General features: G+C 39.8%; 1 protein-coding gene across 2 annotated transcripts in view; it reads right to left on the reverse strand.

Moving 5' to 3' along the window:
* Window positions 1-3083: 3083 nt before the first annotated feature.
* The window catches only part of cramp1 (cramped chromatin regulator 1), a 57514-nt gene continuing 45821 nt past the window's right edge, over window positions 3084-14776 (reverse strand). For both annotated transcript variants that reach the window (XM_086000675.1, XM_086000674.1), the window contains exons 17-20: window positions 14235-14448; window positions 13354-13518; window positions 11010-11155; window positions 3084-9564 (exon numbers count right to left, since the gene is read on the reverse strand). In XM_086000675.1, coding sequence (XP_085856801.1) covers window positions 9412-9564; window positions 11010-11155; window positions 13354-13518; window positions 14235-14448 — 678 coding nt within the window. In that variant the 3' untranslated portion in view covers window positions 3084-9411. The remainder of the gene's footprint in view (window positions 9565-11009; window positions 11156-13353; window positions 13519-14234; window positions 14449-14776) is intronic.

Below are 14776 nucleotides of genomic sequence, written 5' to 3' on the forward strand. Positions count from 1 at the left end.
TGTAGTCAAGTACCTTCATCTTTGTCGCCCTTCCTGTTTCATTTTTTTTATAGAGCCTAATTATGTTAAGTTTGTTGTTTCCTAGATATTGCCCTGCCTTTACATTACCTACTCACCCCACTTCATTTCCTGAACTAGATCCAGCACTGCCTCTTGGACTAAAAACAATCTGATCTAGAAAACAATCCTGGACAAATAGTAACGCATCTTTGCTACTTGCATTATTTTTACCCCAGTCTATCTTTAGATAATTAAATCCAGTAGTATCTCCCCATGTAAAGTCCACTTTTCCGCTGTTCGGCAGCCTACACTATTATTCCCAATAAAGTATCAATTCCTTTCTTAGTCTTTAACTTTAACCAAACGGAATAAACTCTGCTATCGTTCCCATGTTCTAGTGCTACAATGAAATCTTCGATTTGCCAGTTTGCCACCCTTCCTCCCCTTTTCCTGTCTTCAGAATATTTTGTAATCAGAAATGTTCAGTTTCCAGTCCTGCCTTGGCCAATGCCACATTCTGGTTAATGCTTTACATCATACCCCATAGCAATTTGTGCCTCCAGCTAACCAACTTTTGAAATATTTTGTACATTTACATACGTAATCTCACATTTGTCTCGTTCATTTTAATTCTTCCTTCTAATCTATTTTTTGAAATCTTACCTATATCCCTTGTCCCTTTCTGCTTTCTCATCTTGTTTTTTTTCTCCCTTCCTCTCGCTATATTAGTTTAAATTCTCACTCTCGGCTTGTTCAGGTAAAACCTGTCCATCCTGTAAAGGCCATTCTTGCCCTTGCACCGTTCCCAGTGAATCTGAACACTTACTTCCTACGTAAGCTATTCAGTCATGCACCTAACTCAGTTATTGTACTAGTCCCATACTGACTAGAGCAAGGTGCCAGGAGTAATCCTGAGATTATTACCCTCGAGGTCTTGCTCTTTAATCTATATTCTAATTGCTGAAACTTCCTATGCAGTCCTCAATTCTGGTTCTTCCTAGGTCATTGGATCAATTTGAACCATGACTTTTGTTATTCCCTTCCCTGTCCAAAATCTTTTACACCTGTTCCATATCATCACTTACTCTGGCATTGGGGAGGTCGCACATCATTCAGGACTTTCAGCTGCAACCATATCTATTCCCGACTATGGAACCCCCTATTATTACTATGTTTCTGCATTTCACTTCCCTCTCTTTAGCAACCACTTGCTCCAGTGTTGTGGTTTTGCTCGTGGTTCATCTTCTCAGAGTTGTTACTGTCAGCAATACCCGTTTGTCAATTCAACACTTGGGAGATCTCTGCACGCCGTGATATTAACATTCTCATCCGTGTTTTCAAATTCCTCCATGGCCTCGCCCCACCCCATCTCTGTAATCACCTCCAACCTTAAAGGTTATCTGCTCTCCTCCAACTCTGGCCTCTTAAGCATCCCCAATTTTAATCGCTCCACCATTGGCGGCCGTGCCTTCAGCTGCCAAGGCCCTGAGCTCTGGAATTCCCTCCCTAAACCTCTTTGCCTCTCTTTCCTCCTTTAAGATGCTCCTTAAAACCTACCTCTCATCTGCCCTAATATCTCCTTATGTGGTTCGGTGTCAAATTTTGTTTGATAACGCTCCTGTGACGCGCCTTGGAACATTTTACTACATTAAAGGCACTATATAAATGCAAGTGGTTGTTGCTGTTGCCTTCTGTCTTCTCTTCCTACCCCGATATATGGCCACCACCCGCTTTCCATTCTCACTAATATGTTCTGGCTGAGGGGGTAACCATCAGCTTCCCAGATGTGATGAAGTGTCGGCAACTGCTCTTCAAGCTCAAAAACCTTGAGCTGAATTGCAAGCAGTTGGAGACACTTCCTACATGTGGTCATCCTGGACACATAAGATCCAAAACCAATCACATCATGTAGATACTGCGCAAATGGCTTCAATTGTCTCTCACCCCATATTAAACTAAACTGTTTTAAGTTTGAATTTTCTGAAAGGACTCAAACTAACAAAACTTTAATACTAATGTTCAACATTAGACCAGAACCAGCCGAAAAGATCTGAAGTAGTGGGTTTTCATCTCCATACAGCTGACCAAATTACCAACAGAAGTGTGAAGATTTTAGTTTTAAACTCATTATGCAGCAGCGTCTACTCAGTTGGTTGGATCAGATAGGATATGTTGTGATCTTGATTCAGAGAATAAAGATTAGTCCATCATAGTTACATGATCTACCTTTCTCCTTCATTTTCAAGTTTTCTCCACATGTATTAGCCCAACCTTACAAGTGGCAAACCGCTCTGACCAACTGCAGTCCACCAATGACCCATCCATGATGACAGCAGCACAGGAACTGTTGCACTGCTCAATTATAACATTATCTTTCTCTACCCACTACTGCTCTGTACTTCAGTCACTTCAAAAGGAATGAGTACATCTCTACTTGGTCCCAAAATTGGTCCAACTTAGATAACTTTTATGAACACTGGGGATCAAATTGGGCCGTGTAGAGCCTGGTTTTCAGGCATTTCGCAGCCTTCCAAGACTCTAAAGGGCGGGTAGGAAGCACATGCGCACTTCCAACTGGAAGTGTGTCGCCTGCCATAGTGGGAAAGGACAAATAAAAGGTATCCTTTACCCACACCAACCCAAAAATCGCCTAAAGAAATAAAAAGGAAAGTTACTTGCCATAATCACCATGCTGATCATCGCCGCTCCCGGTCCAGAGATCCCCGACCTCCAGGTCCAGCCCTGACCTCACCGACCCCGATTGCAATCCCCCACCATCCCCTGATTATTGCCGCTCCAAAACAACCAATCCTTCCACCCGACACAACCACTTACCTGTGGGCCGTTGCTTCGAACTTGAACACTTACTAGTGTGGCCTCCTGCCGCTGCACCATCTTTAATGTAATCAGGTCCAAGGCCAAAAATGCAGAGCTCCTCGGACTTCACCATTTATGTGTGTGTGGTGGTGGTGGTGGTGGTGGTTGGGGGGGGGGGGAAGGAATCAGTCAAAATATGGATGCTCTTGAACTTAGTCCTCATTGTACCTACTTCCCAAATGGAAAAACAGAAGGAACAATATCACTTTTGCTGTATTTAAAATGTGTTTATCAGCAAGAATAAAAAACAGCTCTACAGGTTAAACAAAGAACCCAACATGGAAGTTTAACAGCTTCTTTGCTTATTAAATAACCACAAAAAACTCTTAAAATCATACAGAATAAATAGTCAAAAATAATTTACACATTTGGTACAAAGATCAGGGAAGGGCAGTTTATGAATTGTTTTGTTTAAAAGTTTTCACATCTCAAAAGGGGACGAAAACCTTTACAGCTGATATGGCTTTTTATCGAAACAATGCTATGAACAATTTTTTTCTGCTTCTGTACAACATTTACATCATAAAAGCCATTCAGAACCTGCTCCAAAGCCAAAGAAAAACCTTCTATTGTAGTGCATCAATCAGAACTTCAGAGAGTCTCCCCATCAGCACCTTTTCTAAAACCATTACACAGAATTAGGATCAATGTGTTTTATGTACTTCTACTGATTTTATTGTTTAAACAATGGATGCTAATGACATAATCTAATCATCCATAAGTGCAGAGGGATTGCACTGGGTTGGGTTGGAGTTACTGAGCCCAATAATGCAAGGACGGTGAATATACATGACACAATTGTGGTTACACACAAGGTTATTGTCCGCTGATGTTAATTCAGTTCTGTCAAGCTGCCATGTTCAGTAATTCCTTCTGATCAGTTCCTCAAATCAGGTCTCAGAACCCAATGTTTAAAAAAAAAAATCTCCCACCAAGGATGTTAAGGATTAATGATAATTCTTTGATTCATCCATTCTTTTTTTTTTTTAAAAAAAGCTCTGATGGGGAAGTCTCTCTCTAACACATAACACTCATCCAACACTTTCAAAATGAGCTGAAACAAAAAAGATGTCAAGATTCAAAGCTTCAGTCACAAATGATTGGAAATGGACACAACATTCTCCAGAGCGCAGGTTGAGGCCTGGTCAATTATACTGGGACAGCAGGATCACAGCTGCTCCTAGCTGTAAAAGTGCAACAATTGAATGGCCTACTCCTGTTCCTATGAATACAAAGTAATACTGCTAGATGTACACTGGAAAGAATTCAACTACAATTAGTTGCATTTTTGAACTGTTGAGTGACAGTAAATTTTCAGTTAGTGGTTACACAGCCCAGAACTACATTCAAACTTAATGGTACTTTCAGAACAGAAAGAATGCCACCATATTGTGATGAGTTACCAACCAATGTGCTTTCAGTTGTGAGAAACACTTTTGTAGTTCATTACAGGTCTGTCACACTCAAAAGAACACTAGTAACAAACCACTTATCGTGAGATAATCAAACTTCACGTCTCACTGGTGGTGTTAGTAAGTTAAGGGACTATGTAATCATTGGAGGAAGAGTCAGAACAATTACTAATCGGTTATATTTGCACGAAGAATGCACCAGTTTAAGTTCATATTTGAAATATTCAGCATATTTACCTTTCAGTGCAAGTTTTTAAAAAACAGGTATTAAAAAGCAGTTAATAAATTAGCACTACTGCATGTAAAATGAAAACATTGCCTTGCGCAAAAAATAAAAATGTTTTGTTGCAAATTAAGTTAATTTCAATAGAAACGTACTATCAATAACACACAATTGCACAAATACAAATTGCTAGAAGAGATTGAAGGAGCTGTAAACCAAAACCATTGGCTGAATGAACTGGCTCAGAAAAGGCCATCTGGCATAGTGGGGTCTTCAGTCTCAGCGGAAAAAAACCCAGCACAGCTCTTAACAAGTCTATTAGAAATTAGGAAGCTTTCTCAGTGATGGCTGTCAATCTGCCCACTTCACTATGGTGATATACGTTTAGCACAACGTACTGCAAGGGTTACTTCAAGTTTGGTTTGTGGGTATTTAGTTATGTACACCCTTCATCAATTGCAGTATGAACACAGCTGTCCATACATATGAGCACCGTTATTAAACCAACTTTGTGACCAAGTCACTTTATTTTCCAGAGTGTCAGGATTATGTCATGCTATGGAATCAATGCCACAATAATTATGGCACACTATATACTTCCTTCTTTGGACAACTAATAAATTGATGTTCTTTAAAGATACTAACCACACTGATAGGATTATAGTTATAGTTCACTCACTACCAGATTAAAGCTGGTCTGATCTATGTTGGGCCACTGCATGGCCAAACTGAATGCTAATCCCATTGGTCTTCTGAGAGCTGAACTCAGTCTTGGTCTGGTCAAGTTTTACATGCATGATTTGGGTTTTCATTTGGATCAACCCCTTTGAATCTGAAAGGTGCGGCCATTTGCAAGTCAGCTGATGAGGATTGCGTAAAGGTACTACGTAGTTGTGCGACACTAAATTCTAACAGCAATAAAGATCTCTTCACACTTGGCCCAACTGGGCTATATGATGATGGTAGGAGGCAGGTTAAAATGGAGATTGAATCCCACTTACTCTACTCTTAGCATTTGGCATTTACAATAAGCCACACTCCCACAGATGGCTTCTCAAATGTGAGGACATCAAATTAAACACCTTTCAGGGGACTCCTATTATGAACTCTATAGAAATTATTCAATTAGAACAATGACTTTATTGGGGAAATGGAAGAGATTTCTTCTCTGCAGCCACTAACTGTTGAATGCACTCCCTTATACCTGCAACACTTAACAGCCATCAGTGAAGAAAGACATCTTTAATTTTATATTCTTGGACAAGAACCAAAATTCAGTCATCAGAATGAATTAGTGAGAAAGGGAAAGATGAAAACTGTAGCTGTACACACAGCAGCAGGAAGAGAATGAAAGGTTATACTTGAATCAAACTCTGAAATAGCAATGCATTTAAAACCAGAAAATCTGGAGATTTCTCTGGGGCTGGTCAACAAACCGTACTGAAGCTTTGAATGCTGACAAACATTTCACTCTGCAATCAGAACTTTCCTGATGTGAGGCTCGAGTCTGGAGGAAGAAGTGTAGTCTCAGTTTAGACTCGCTTGGAAAATGAATCTACATTTGTTTTATAAAAAGAAATTCTCAGTAAATTCTTCCTATTTAATTGATGCAGAGAATAGATTTAGGAATTGTACAAACCAAGTAGACATTATAACACACCCATTGAACAGTCTCTATTCCCTACCAGTGGGCACTGTTTGGGGACAGCCAACACAAAAACGGCCACAATCATCCACCACACTAATTGAATCAAACACAAATAGAAAAGTTAAAGAAAGATTGAATATGTTGTTAAGATGAACCAATAAGGGCAGAGCTCCCAACTTCTGATCTTTTATGAAACTGTTCCTGCAATGATGTTGGAACATGTGGGAAAGAAAAACAGGAGAAAACTACCCAAAAGGGCACTATTCCCCCCCCCCCCCCCCCCAAAAAAACCTACCGTGTGCACAATTACTGTCTTCTCCACCGCAGCACATGCCAGGTGCACCAAACTAAAAATACAAGATTAGATTCTTACTTCATTACTCAACAAATGTAAAAATTATAACTTCTCCAACTGTAAATGTTGTTCTAATTCAACATTACAGGAATCTTTAAAATCATGCTTAAAATGTTAAAGCAGTGAAAATTTGCTGAAACTTGATGAGGGAAACTTAATTGATGGGATAAAATGCTGCAAGATGCCAACATTTTGTTTGTGTGTGTACAGGAAACTTTTGTTTAACTGGAGGTTAAATGTCCGGAAAGCTCTACCAGCAAAATTCAGGAGCCGTTTCCTATAAGTTTTTTTACTTCTCGTTGCTTTTTTTTTTCCAGTCAGGCTCTGCAAGGTCTAGCTGAAGCTGTTGCTTAGCTAGAGACGCTTTTAAGCTGCGGCCGACTGTTTTGAAGCTGTTGGGTTTGTTGATTCACACGGAGCTCAAAAGCTCCGTATGTTTTAACATTAGCGCTGGTTTCTACGGCAGTTTTGATGGTACGGCTCCGTCAGTGCCGGATACCAGAAAGTTTCCTGTACTTCTTTTGGTCTGATTCAAAGTAGAAAATGCAAAAAACTGCGGATGCAAAATGCAGATTAGCAGCAGATTCTTAGAAGAGTTTTACGGTTTAAATTTAGATTGTGGACTACCTGTGTCGCAAGCAGTTTATTTTTTCCATAATCCTCAAATCCATCTGCATATCTGGTTTATACCTTAGTCATCATTTCTGACACGTAGTTCATTTTGAATAAACTTGCGGCCTGAGTACTGCACTGTAACATGCACTGGCGGTCCCAGTACAATGGCCCATTGTTATGTAGTTCAGCTTTGTAATCGCTTGCCCCGTTCCCAGGAAGCCTAAGGATGCAATCATTTGGCCCACAGCCAATGAGTAACAATTTGGACGCTGTTGGACAGTACAGTGTTGGGAGATAATCCTTCAGTCCACTCCGGGGCAGTGCTGTACACCAATCTAATTGTTTGACAGTAGTTTGGATTAAGAAATAAAGCACAGGTCTCCTACAATCCTTCTGTGGTACATAAAATTAACAATGCTAACACCTAGGCTACAGATACACAAGAGACTACAGGTAGTACACAATCTGTAGCACTCCAGTTATATATTTTTTAAAACCGCAGAGAATCTTACCTGTACATTGTGATGCGCAGCCAGCAGACCAGTTACACTGCCGACTGCTCCTTGCACTAGAGTGCAGCAGCAAATCTGCACACATGTGCTTGGACACGGAGCTCCACTCAGGTTTAATGTTCTGAGAGAGCAGACAGGAGCTTCTCCAATAGCATTAAAAAAAGGTCAAAAGTAAGTTTGTAAAGCTCGACGGTAGCTCAGTGGATCCCGCGGGCACGGAAAGCCCTAGCAGCGCGAGATCACCTCTTAAAAGTAAACCACGCAACTGTTGCTTTAGTTCGCTTGGGAGTCAGCACCTGAAATTGGTTCACATGAACAGAAAAGTGGTACCATAACTCAAACATAAAGCACAGCAGGACACATCTAAAAGACAACTAAAAAAGGGAGAGTATATATTCAGGATGGAAAATCTTTCTACCTTATATGTAATTAGAGTGCTATACGTTTAAAAAGGAAATGGTGAGTGGTGCACTAAAAACAAACTGACAATTTAAAATCAACAGCACAGAAACAAATTGAGAAGGTGCATCTAGACCTTGATGTTGGGTGAAGCAATTATAAAATACTGTACTCAGCATCAAGCTTCAAGTTTGTTTCTGACAGACACTAAGGAAAGAGGACAAGAGGCAGAGACCCATTAAAGCTGATTCAGCAGCTCAGGATAAAGATTACAGAAGATGGAGTGTGGGGGCGGGGAAGAGAACCACTAATGTGATAGCGGGATTATAGAACCATAAATTAGAAAGATAAAAGTACCAGACATAGCGAATAGGAAAGCTAGTATGGTGTGTGAACAAAGGAGGCATAGCAATATCAGTTGGAGGTTCTCGCCAAGACGATGAAAATCCTGATGAACAAATAGCCCATTACAAATAACTACCACTTACCAAACCACATGTGCAGCATAAAGAAATGGATTTCATTTTTAGACTGACCATCAGAGACTTGTTTGTTACTGCCTAGTTCCTCAGTTCACACGTACACAAACCTATGCACTTTTTGAACACACTTTGCATCAACACCATGCACCTCAATAGGAATTCTCAGAAAAATTCACCTGTACATCAGACAGACATTTAAGGGCATATTGCTGCAATGGGGGCCAAAATTCAGTGAGCCTAAGCTACTATTATTAGTTTAATGATCTCCTTGTACCATAATCAATCCCACATGGACAGAATAATCACTATAATCATGTGAGCCATGGATTTGAACATATTCTTTCAGGTAGAATACAGTCACTAATGTTTTACGTTCCCTCTAGGATTAGTACTGTTTTGCTTTTAATGGAAAGCACAAATGGGTGTGTTATATATCACAAAAGGTTTGTATAACTCTCTCCAGAACATTCTTTCATCAATCAAGGAATAACTTGGTACAAACCATAAGAACATCACCAGATCTGCATCAAGACTCTTAAGTTCTTACAACAGTTTTGTTTCCATGCCCAATCTAAGCACGTGCTCGAACTGCATTTCAGTTTCTGACGTTGGGAGAGATTTTCGCCCTAGTGTTCGGTCCCATCGCAGGATCCTTTTGGCCTCTTCTGTTTTGTAGCTTCACGCAGTGTCACTGACTGCCAGCATAATGTTATCATAAATCTAATACTGATTCACGGGAAGTACTGTCAAGCATATTGCACATTTTTCAAACCTCTGTGTCATTTACAAATGGTTTCTCCAGTAGTCAGTGCCCGTTATGGGCAGCTTAATTGGCAAGGTGCTGAGAAATGGGGGACTCTAAATGCGTCCCTTGTTCGGTTCATGACCTTACTGCGAAAGATCTCCAATTGGAGGGACACTGTCAAAAAGCATCTCCTTCCTTGAAGTCTCAGCCCCCGAGAGCTCTTGGGCGAGGTCGTTAAAGCGGGCAATGTAATCCACACTGCTTTCATTCATCATACACACCAGCTGAGAGTCGACCTATATAACAAAGACAGCCAGCCTGAAAATGAGTACATGGAGTACAAATGCTTAAAATAAAAATTTAGATTTCCCCTCTCTGCCTACCCCTTAAGAATTTGACCAAGTTGTTCTCTGCTAATGCCTGCCTTTTACTGGCTACCAGGAACTACTTGATACACTGGCACAGATGAACTTGTCCCATGAGCAGGTTTTTCTACCTCCTTTGTTTTTTGGTACTGGTAGGGATGGGAGGGGGAGGGAGGAGGGAAAGAAGTGCTTCCCTCAGATGAACACTGTGGTGCCAATAGGCCAGCTATGAAATAAAAATGCTTTAAAATGTTTGCATGGTTCAGATGATCAGTAACACAGGTGCACTTCCATAGTCGTTTTCCAAAAGGATCCAAAACATTTCAAACCTTCCTTTGAATTAGCTTTGGACAGAAAATATAGTTCTATATCTGAAATGCTGTATCGCGTGGCAATTCAGAATTAAAGCCATATTATACTACAGTATTACACATCTGTGAAGAATACATTTTTGCAAAGATAAAAGTACTGCTGAAGAAAGAATGGGAACACCAATCCATCCCTTGCTGGATAATAGGAACACTGTTAGAACAATTATTCTTACTAGTGCTCAGAAGGTTAAAAATATATCAGGTTGTTGAACTGTTTTTTGTACAAGAACAATATTGCTGTTTTCCTGCTGGACCTTCACTCCCCTTTAATATAAATGGCAATCAAAGCTGCCGCTCCGTGTCACTCGATTATGGGTGAATTCTACTGACTGCTCCATGGAATGCAGCAGCCAGGAAAATATCAGTGCTCACTCTAAAACAACTTGCAACAACGATTCCAGATTAATATTAATCAGGCACTTGTCCACTAAAAGATAGACAATAGCAAAATACTGCGGATGCTGGAAATCTGAAACAACAGAAAATGCTGGAAACACTCAGCAGGTCAGGCAGCATCCGTGGAGAGAAACTGAGTTAACTCTGTTTCTCTCTTCACTAAAAGATATAATCAGCCAAAATATGTTCGTAAAGCATATTTTTCTCCCTGCACAGCACCAACATTCGAACTGAAAGTTACTGAAATAGGATCAGATGGCTGTTAACCAAGTTTCATTGCACAAATGGATTCTGCCAACTGAAATATCAAGAGTTGCAATGTTCACTCAATATGTTCCCATAGCAACAAACCAGTTTTACAAGGACCTCAATATCTGTGGCTAAATCGACATTTCAATCTTCAGTTAATTTGCCAAGAATATTTAACTTGGAAAGCCTTATTAGCCAGTAGTGCAACTCAATAGTCATAAACTAGAAAACCCTTTGGTAGCTTAGGCTTGAACCTTAAATGTTCATAATCACATATTTGATTTTTTAACGATACTGTTGAATTTTCTTCTTTCTAAAGCATTGCTTAGGTCACTTTTCAAATAGAGCCCACCTTCTTACCTCAGAGACATCTACTAGTGAGCGGGACACAAAAGAATCTCTGGAGTTTCCATCCAATAGGCTCGTTCCAAGCAGAGAGTTGCTATTGCTATTGCTGTTGCCAGTTGTTAGCATTTTCCGCCCCTTTTCAGGTGATATTAGGCTTGCTGCAACCAATCCAGAACATATCAATTGAATACACTGCATTTCTCTTACGAGTACAGCATACCCTAAAGCAGAAAATAGTAATACAGATCCTTGAAAGGTCAAGTTCCAACCTCATTGTCTTTTTAGTGTCAGCTTGACTCAGTTGGTAGCACTCCTTTCTCTGAGTCAGAAGGTTGTGGGTTAAAAGCCAACTCCAGGACTGGAGCACACAAGCTAGGTCAACACTTCTGTGCAGTACTGAAAGAGTACTGCATTGTGGAGGTTTCATCCTTTGGATGAGATGGTGACAAAACAGAAGCATTTTTGTCAAAGATCTAGCTTGGCGTTGGCTTCTTTAATTCTATCACAGTACATAAGGGGTTAAAAACCAGCTTCACTCTCAGAAATCACATCACAACTTTAGTTGGTAAATTGTTGCAATGACTGAAGGAGCCAAGTTATCCAATTCAAATACAAACATGCTGTGTGATCTGTTTATACGTGTCCGATTGGCAGACGTTTAAATTTAATGAGCAATTCATTAAATTCACAAAGCACCCCCCGCCAGTTTTGAGCTTTTTAGCAGCCCACACTTTGACGAGTTTCATTTGGAGCTTTCAAACAGAGGCTGTCTAGCTAGAACCGATGATGAGAATTAGATAAGCCAGGTAACTTCTGTAGTTAGTGAAGGAAAGAGTAAAAGGACCACTACATAATTATAACTTAGTTTTACCAAAAGAGATGCAAACTATTTATTATTTTCTACTATATGAGAAGCTAACAAAGTTTAACTACTGTAAAAATACTTATTATTACTGAGTTTATTTATTTGTTCTATTACTATTCAATAAAATTTTGCCACTTAACACGTTAAACAAAGTCTAGTGCAGTGTTAGTCTACTGCTTTCCAAAGACAGGAGAATCCTGTGGAGGCATCGGATAGAATAATTAGCTGAGGAGTTCAGTATGCTGAACACGCTGGAACATTTTAACTAGCTATCAGGACAAGTAAAAATGCGACTGAGGATGTAGGGAGCTGCAACTCACCTACAACAGTAATTTGAAACACAGAAGCCAAAAATATCTAGAGTAAAAAGGGTACAAGAATTCAAAAACAAGAGAGACATTAAATTGAGGTCCCGTGTGCTTGTTCAGATGGGCATTAAACATCCCATTACACTAGGTGAAGGAAAGTAGGGAGTTCTTCCAGAATCCTCGTCAACATTTCACTTAACTAACATCAAAAACAGATTACCTGGTTTCATCTCAATGTTGTTTTTGGAATTTTGCCTTGCACAAAATGAGTGCCAGGTTTTCCTACATAATAGCCGCGGCACTTCAAAGTAATTCATTGTGTGAATTGCTCTGGGACATTTTTGTGATACACAAGATAAATACAAGTTTTTCTTTCTTAAAATTCTACATGTAATATAAAAATCTTGAGGATTATTTTTTACCTAGAAGTAATGCTTATGGTGTCACATAACTTTGGCTCATGTCCATCCTCAATATTATTAATCAACAAACTAAGTTTATTACTGGATGAAGAATGTGGTATATATATCTGATTTCGGAATAGTGAGATATGGCAAACAAAATCTAGATTATACCAAGATTCCCAGCACTCCCTGTGGGATTAATTTACAATATCTCCCCCTTTCTCCAATTACATGTTAGTTTAGTCACATTTCATGTTTCTTTTTTCTTCTCTCTGGTTACTTGTACCATGCATCAGTTGCCAACTCAGAGCTCATGAAGGAGTGCTGCCCTGAGGCCTTTAACAATGCCACTTTGTGACCAGCCAGTGGTGGGATTATTATTACTGTACTCCACACTGATGAACAACAGCACAACATTAAAAAAAAATAACTTCACTCATGCAATAAAGGCTGAAATGACAAACAGAAGAGGCCGGCTGGCAAGACCTGTTGCGTATTTATGTAATACAAAAGCGTCATACGAGAAAAGGAAAAAACAAGTTATCATCAAGGACATTGCGATATTAAACAGAGTTCAGTATAGATGCTAAAATACCGAATCTACACAATGGGTTTGCTTATGGAGAGTTAGTCACTTTGAATCTTTCACTGCCTGCAGGAGTTGGGAGAAATTGAATGGGAACTGAGACCTTGCAGGATATGTTTGTATGCTTAGGGAGTGCAAATCATAATGGGGTGAAATGCAGCTTTTGGAAGACAATAAACTATAAGACACTTACACAACAGACTACCCAACGAGGAGTCACCAGAATCATTTGGATACCACTGTGGATCGTGGGTAGGAGAGGGAATCCAGTTGCGTTGAGGACTGGATGAGGGAGATGGGAGACTCTTAGAGCTGTCACTACCATTCAACTTTGTCGGAGAGAGAGAAGCACCGTCACCTATTTAAAACAAAAAAAGTGGTTTACGTCAGAAGCTGTTGCAGTGAGTAAGTTATATTACAACAGTGACTACACTTCGTTAGCTGTAAAATGCTTTGGGACATCCTGAGGTCATAAAAGTTGCTATATAAATGCCAGCTCTTTCTTTTAAGAATAGGTTACACACTTAATTGATTGTTCCTAATAAAAGCTATTTGGCGTTGTGGCTATCAAATGAGGAACTGCATTACAACAAGTGTTCCCTCTAAGCTTCGCGGCCGCAGTAATGGGAAAGGTCCGTGCAGGCCGCTTACCGACCATTGTAAATACCGCGCATGCGCGGAAATTTAGAGGGACCACGCACTAAAAGAAACAGGCTGCGCGGAACAAAGGGCAGCTACAGGGAACATTGGTTACAACAGTACAAATTAATATTCACTTTGAAAATAAAATATACATGTGCAAAAATAACTCCCTCCCAGCCATATAGTCCTGTAAACTGCAACTAACTCTCCATTAGTTATGGCAAATGTTAACTTTGAAGCCATGTTTCAACACAACATAGTTACAAGTTTAAACTATCAGTTTTCTCAACAGTTGAGTTTCCTATTTCTATTCTACCTGTGACATTCCTACAATGGTGCTTTATCAGAAGCCTTAAATGTTTCCCATTTTTCAAATTAACCTGTACTTCATGCTGTAATACGCCACACAACAGTCAGTCTTCGTCTACTTACCACCAACATACTGAGTGGAGTTGATAGCAAGCTCAATGATGGAGTCACTGATTTGGCTGTGGGGTCCACCCTGGGACAACGTGTCATCCGGAGGTCCTGGCAATGATATATCCAGGAGTGCCGAGACATTTGGAGGAGAAGTGAACAATGTGTTAGGGGCTTCACTTGAAGGAGAGGACAGACCATTCTGAAGCGTATGCTTTTCAAGATCCCTCTGTGCAGAAATAAAGACACATTAAAGATTAAAGTTGAGTGATTTAACCCAGAGGACATAGTTAAAAGATGCAGGAAGCATTCCCTCAGTCAAGACAATTGAATTCATTCTCCAGGGAAAGCAAGTGGATAAAAACAGGGTGTAAAAAGAGCAACATATTCTCATAAAACGAAATACTTTCAAGAAAAATTCTGCCGGATATCACAGCTGCTTGTGACAGTTTAAATGCCATTTGTATTTTGTTCAAATACTTTTTTAATATACATGAAACTGGTTAATTTAGTTGAATTTATACATGTATAAACTGGATATATGCTAGTCGAATACT

The sequence above is a fragment of the Somniosus microcephalus genome, chromosome 11 (genome assembly GCF_052327205.1).
Source record: "Somniosus microcephalus isolate GS21.2 chromosome 11, FLI_Smic_1.0, whole genome shotgun sequence".
NCBI classification, from domain to species: domain Eukaryota; kingdom Metazoa; phylum Chordata; class Chondrichthyes; order Squaliformes; family Somniosidae; genus Somniosus; species Somniosus microcephalus.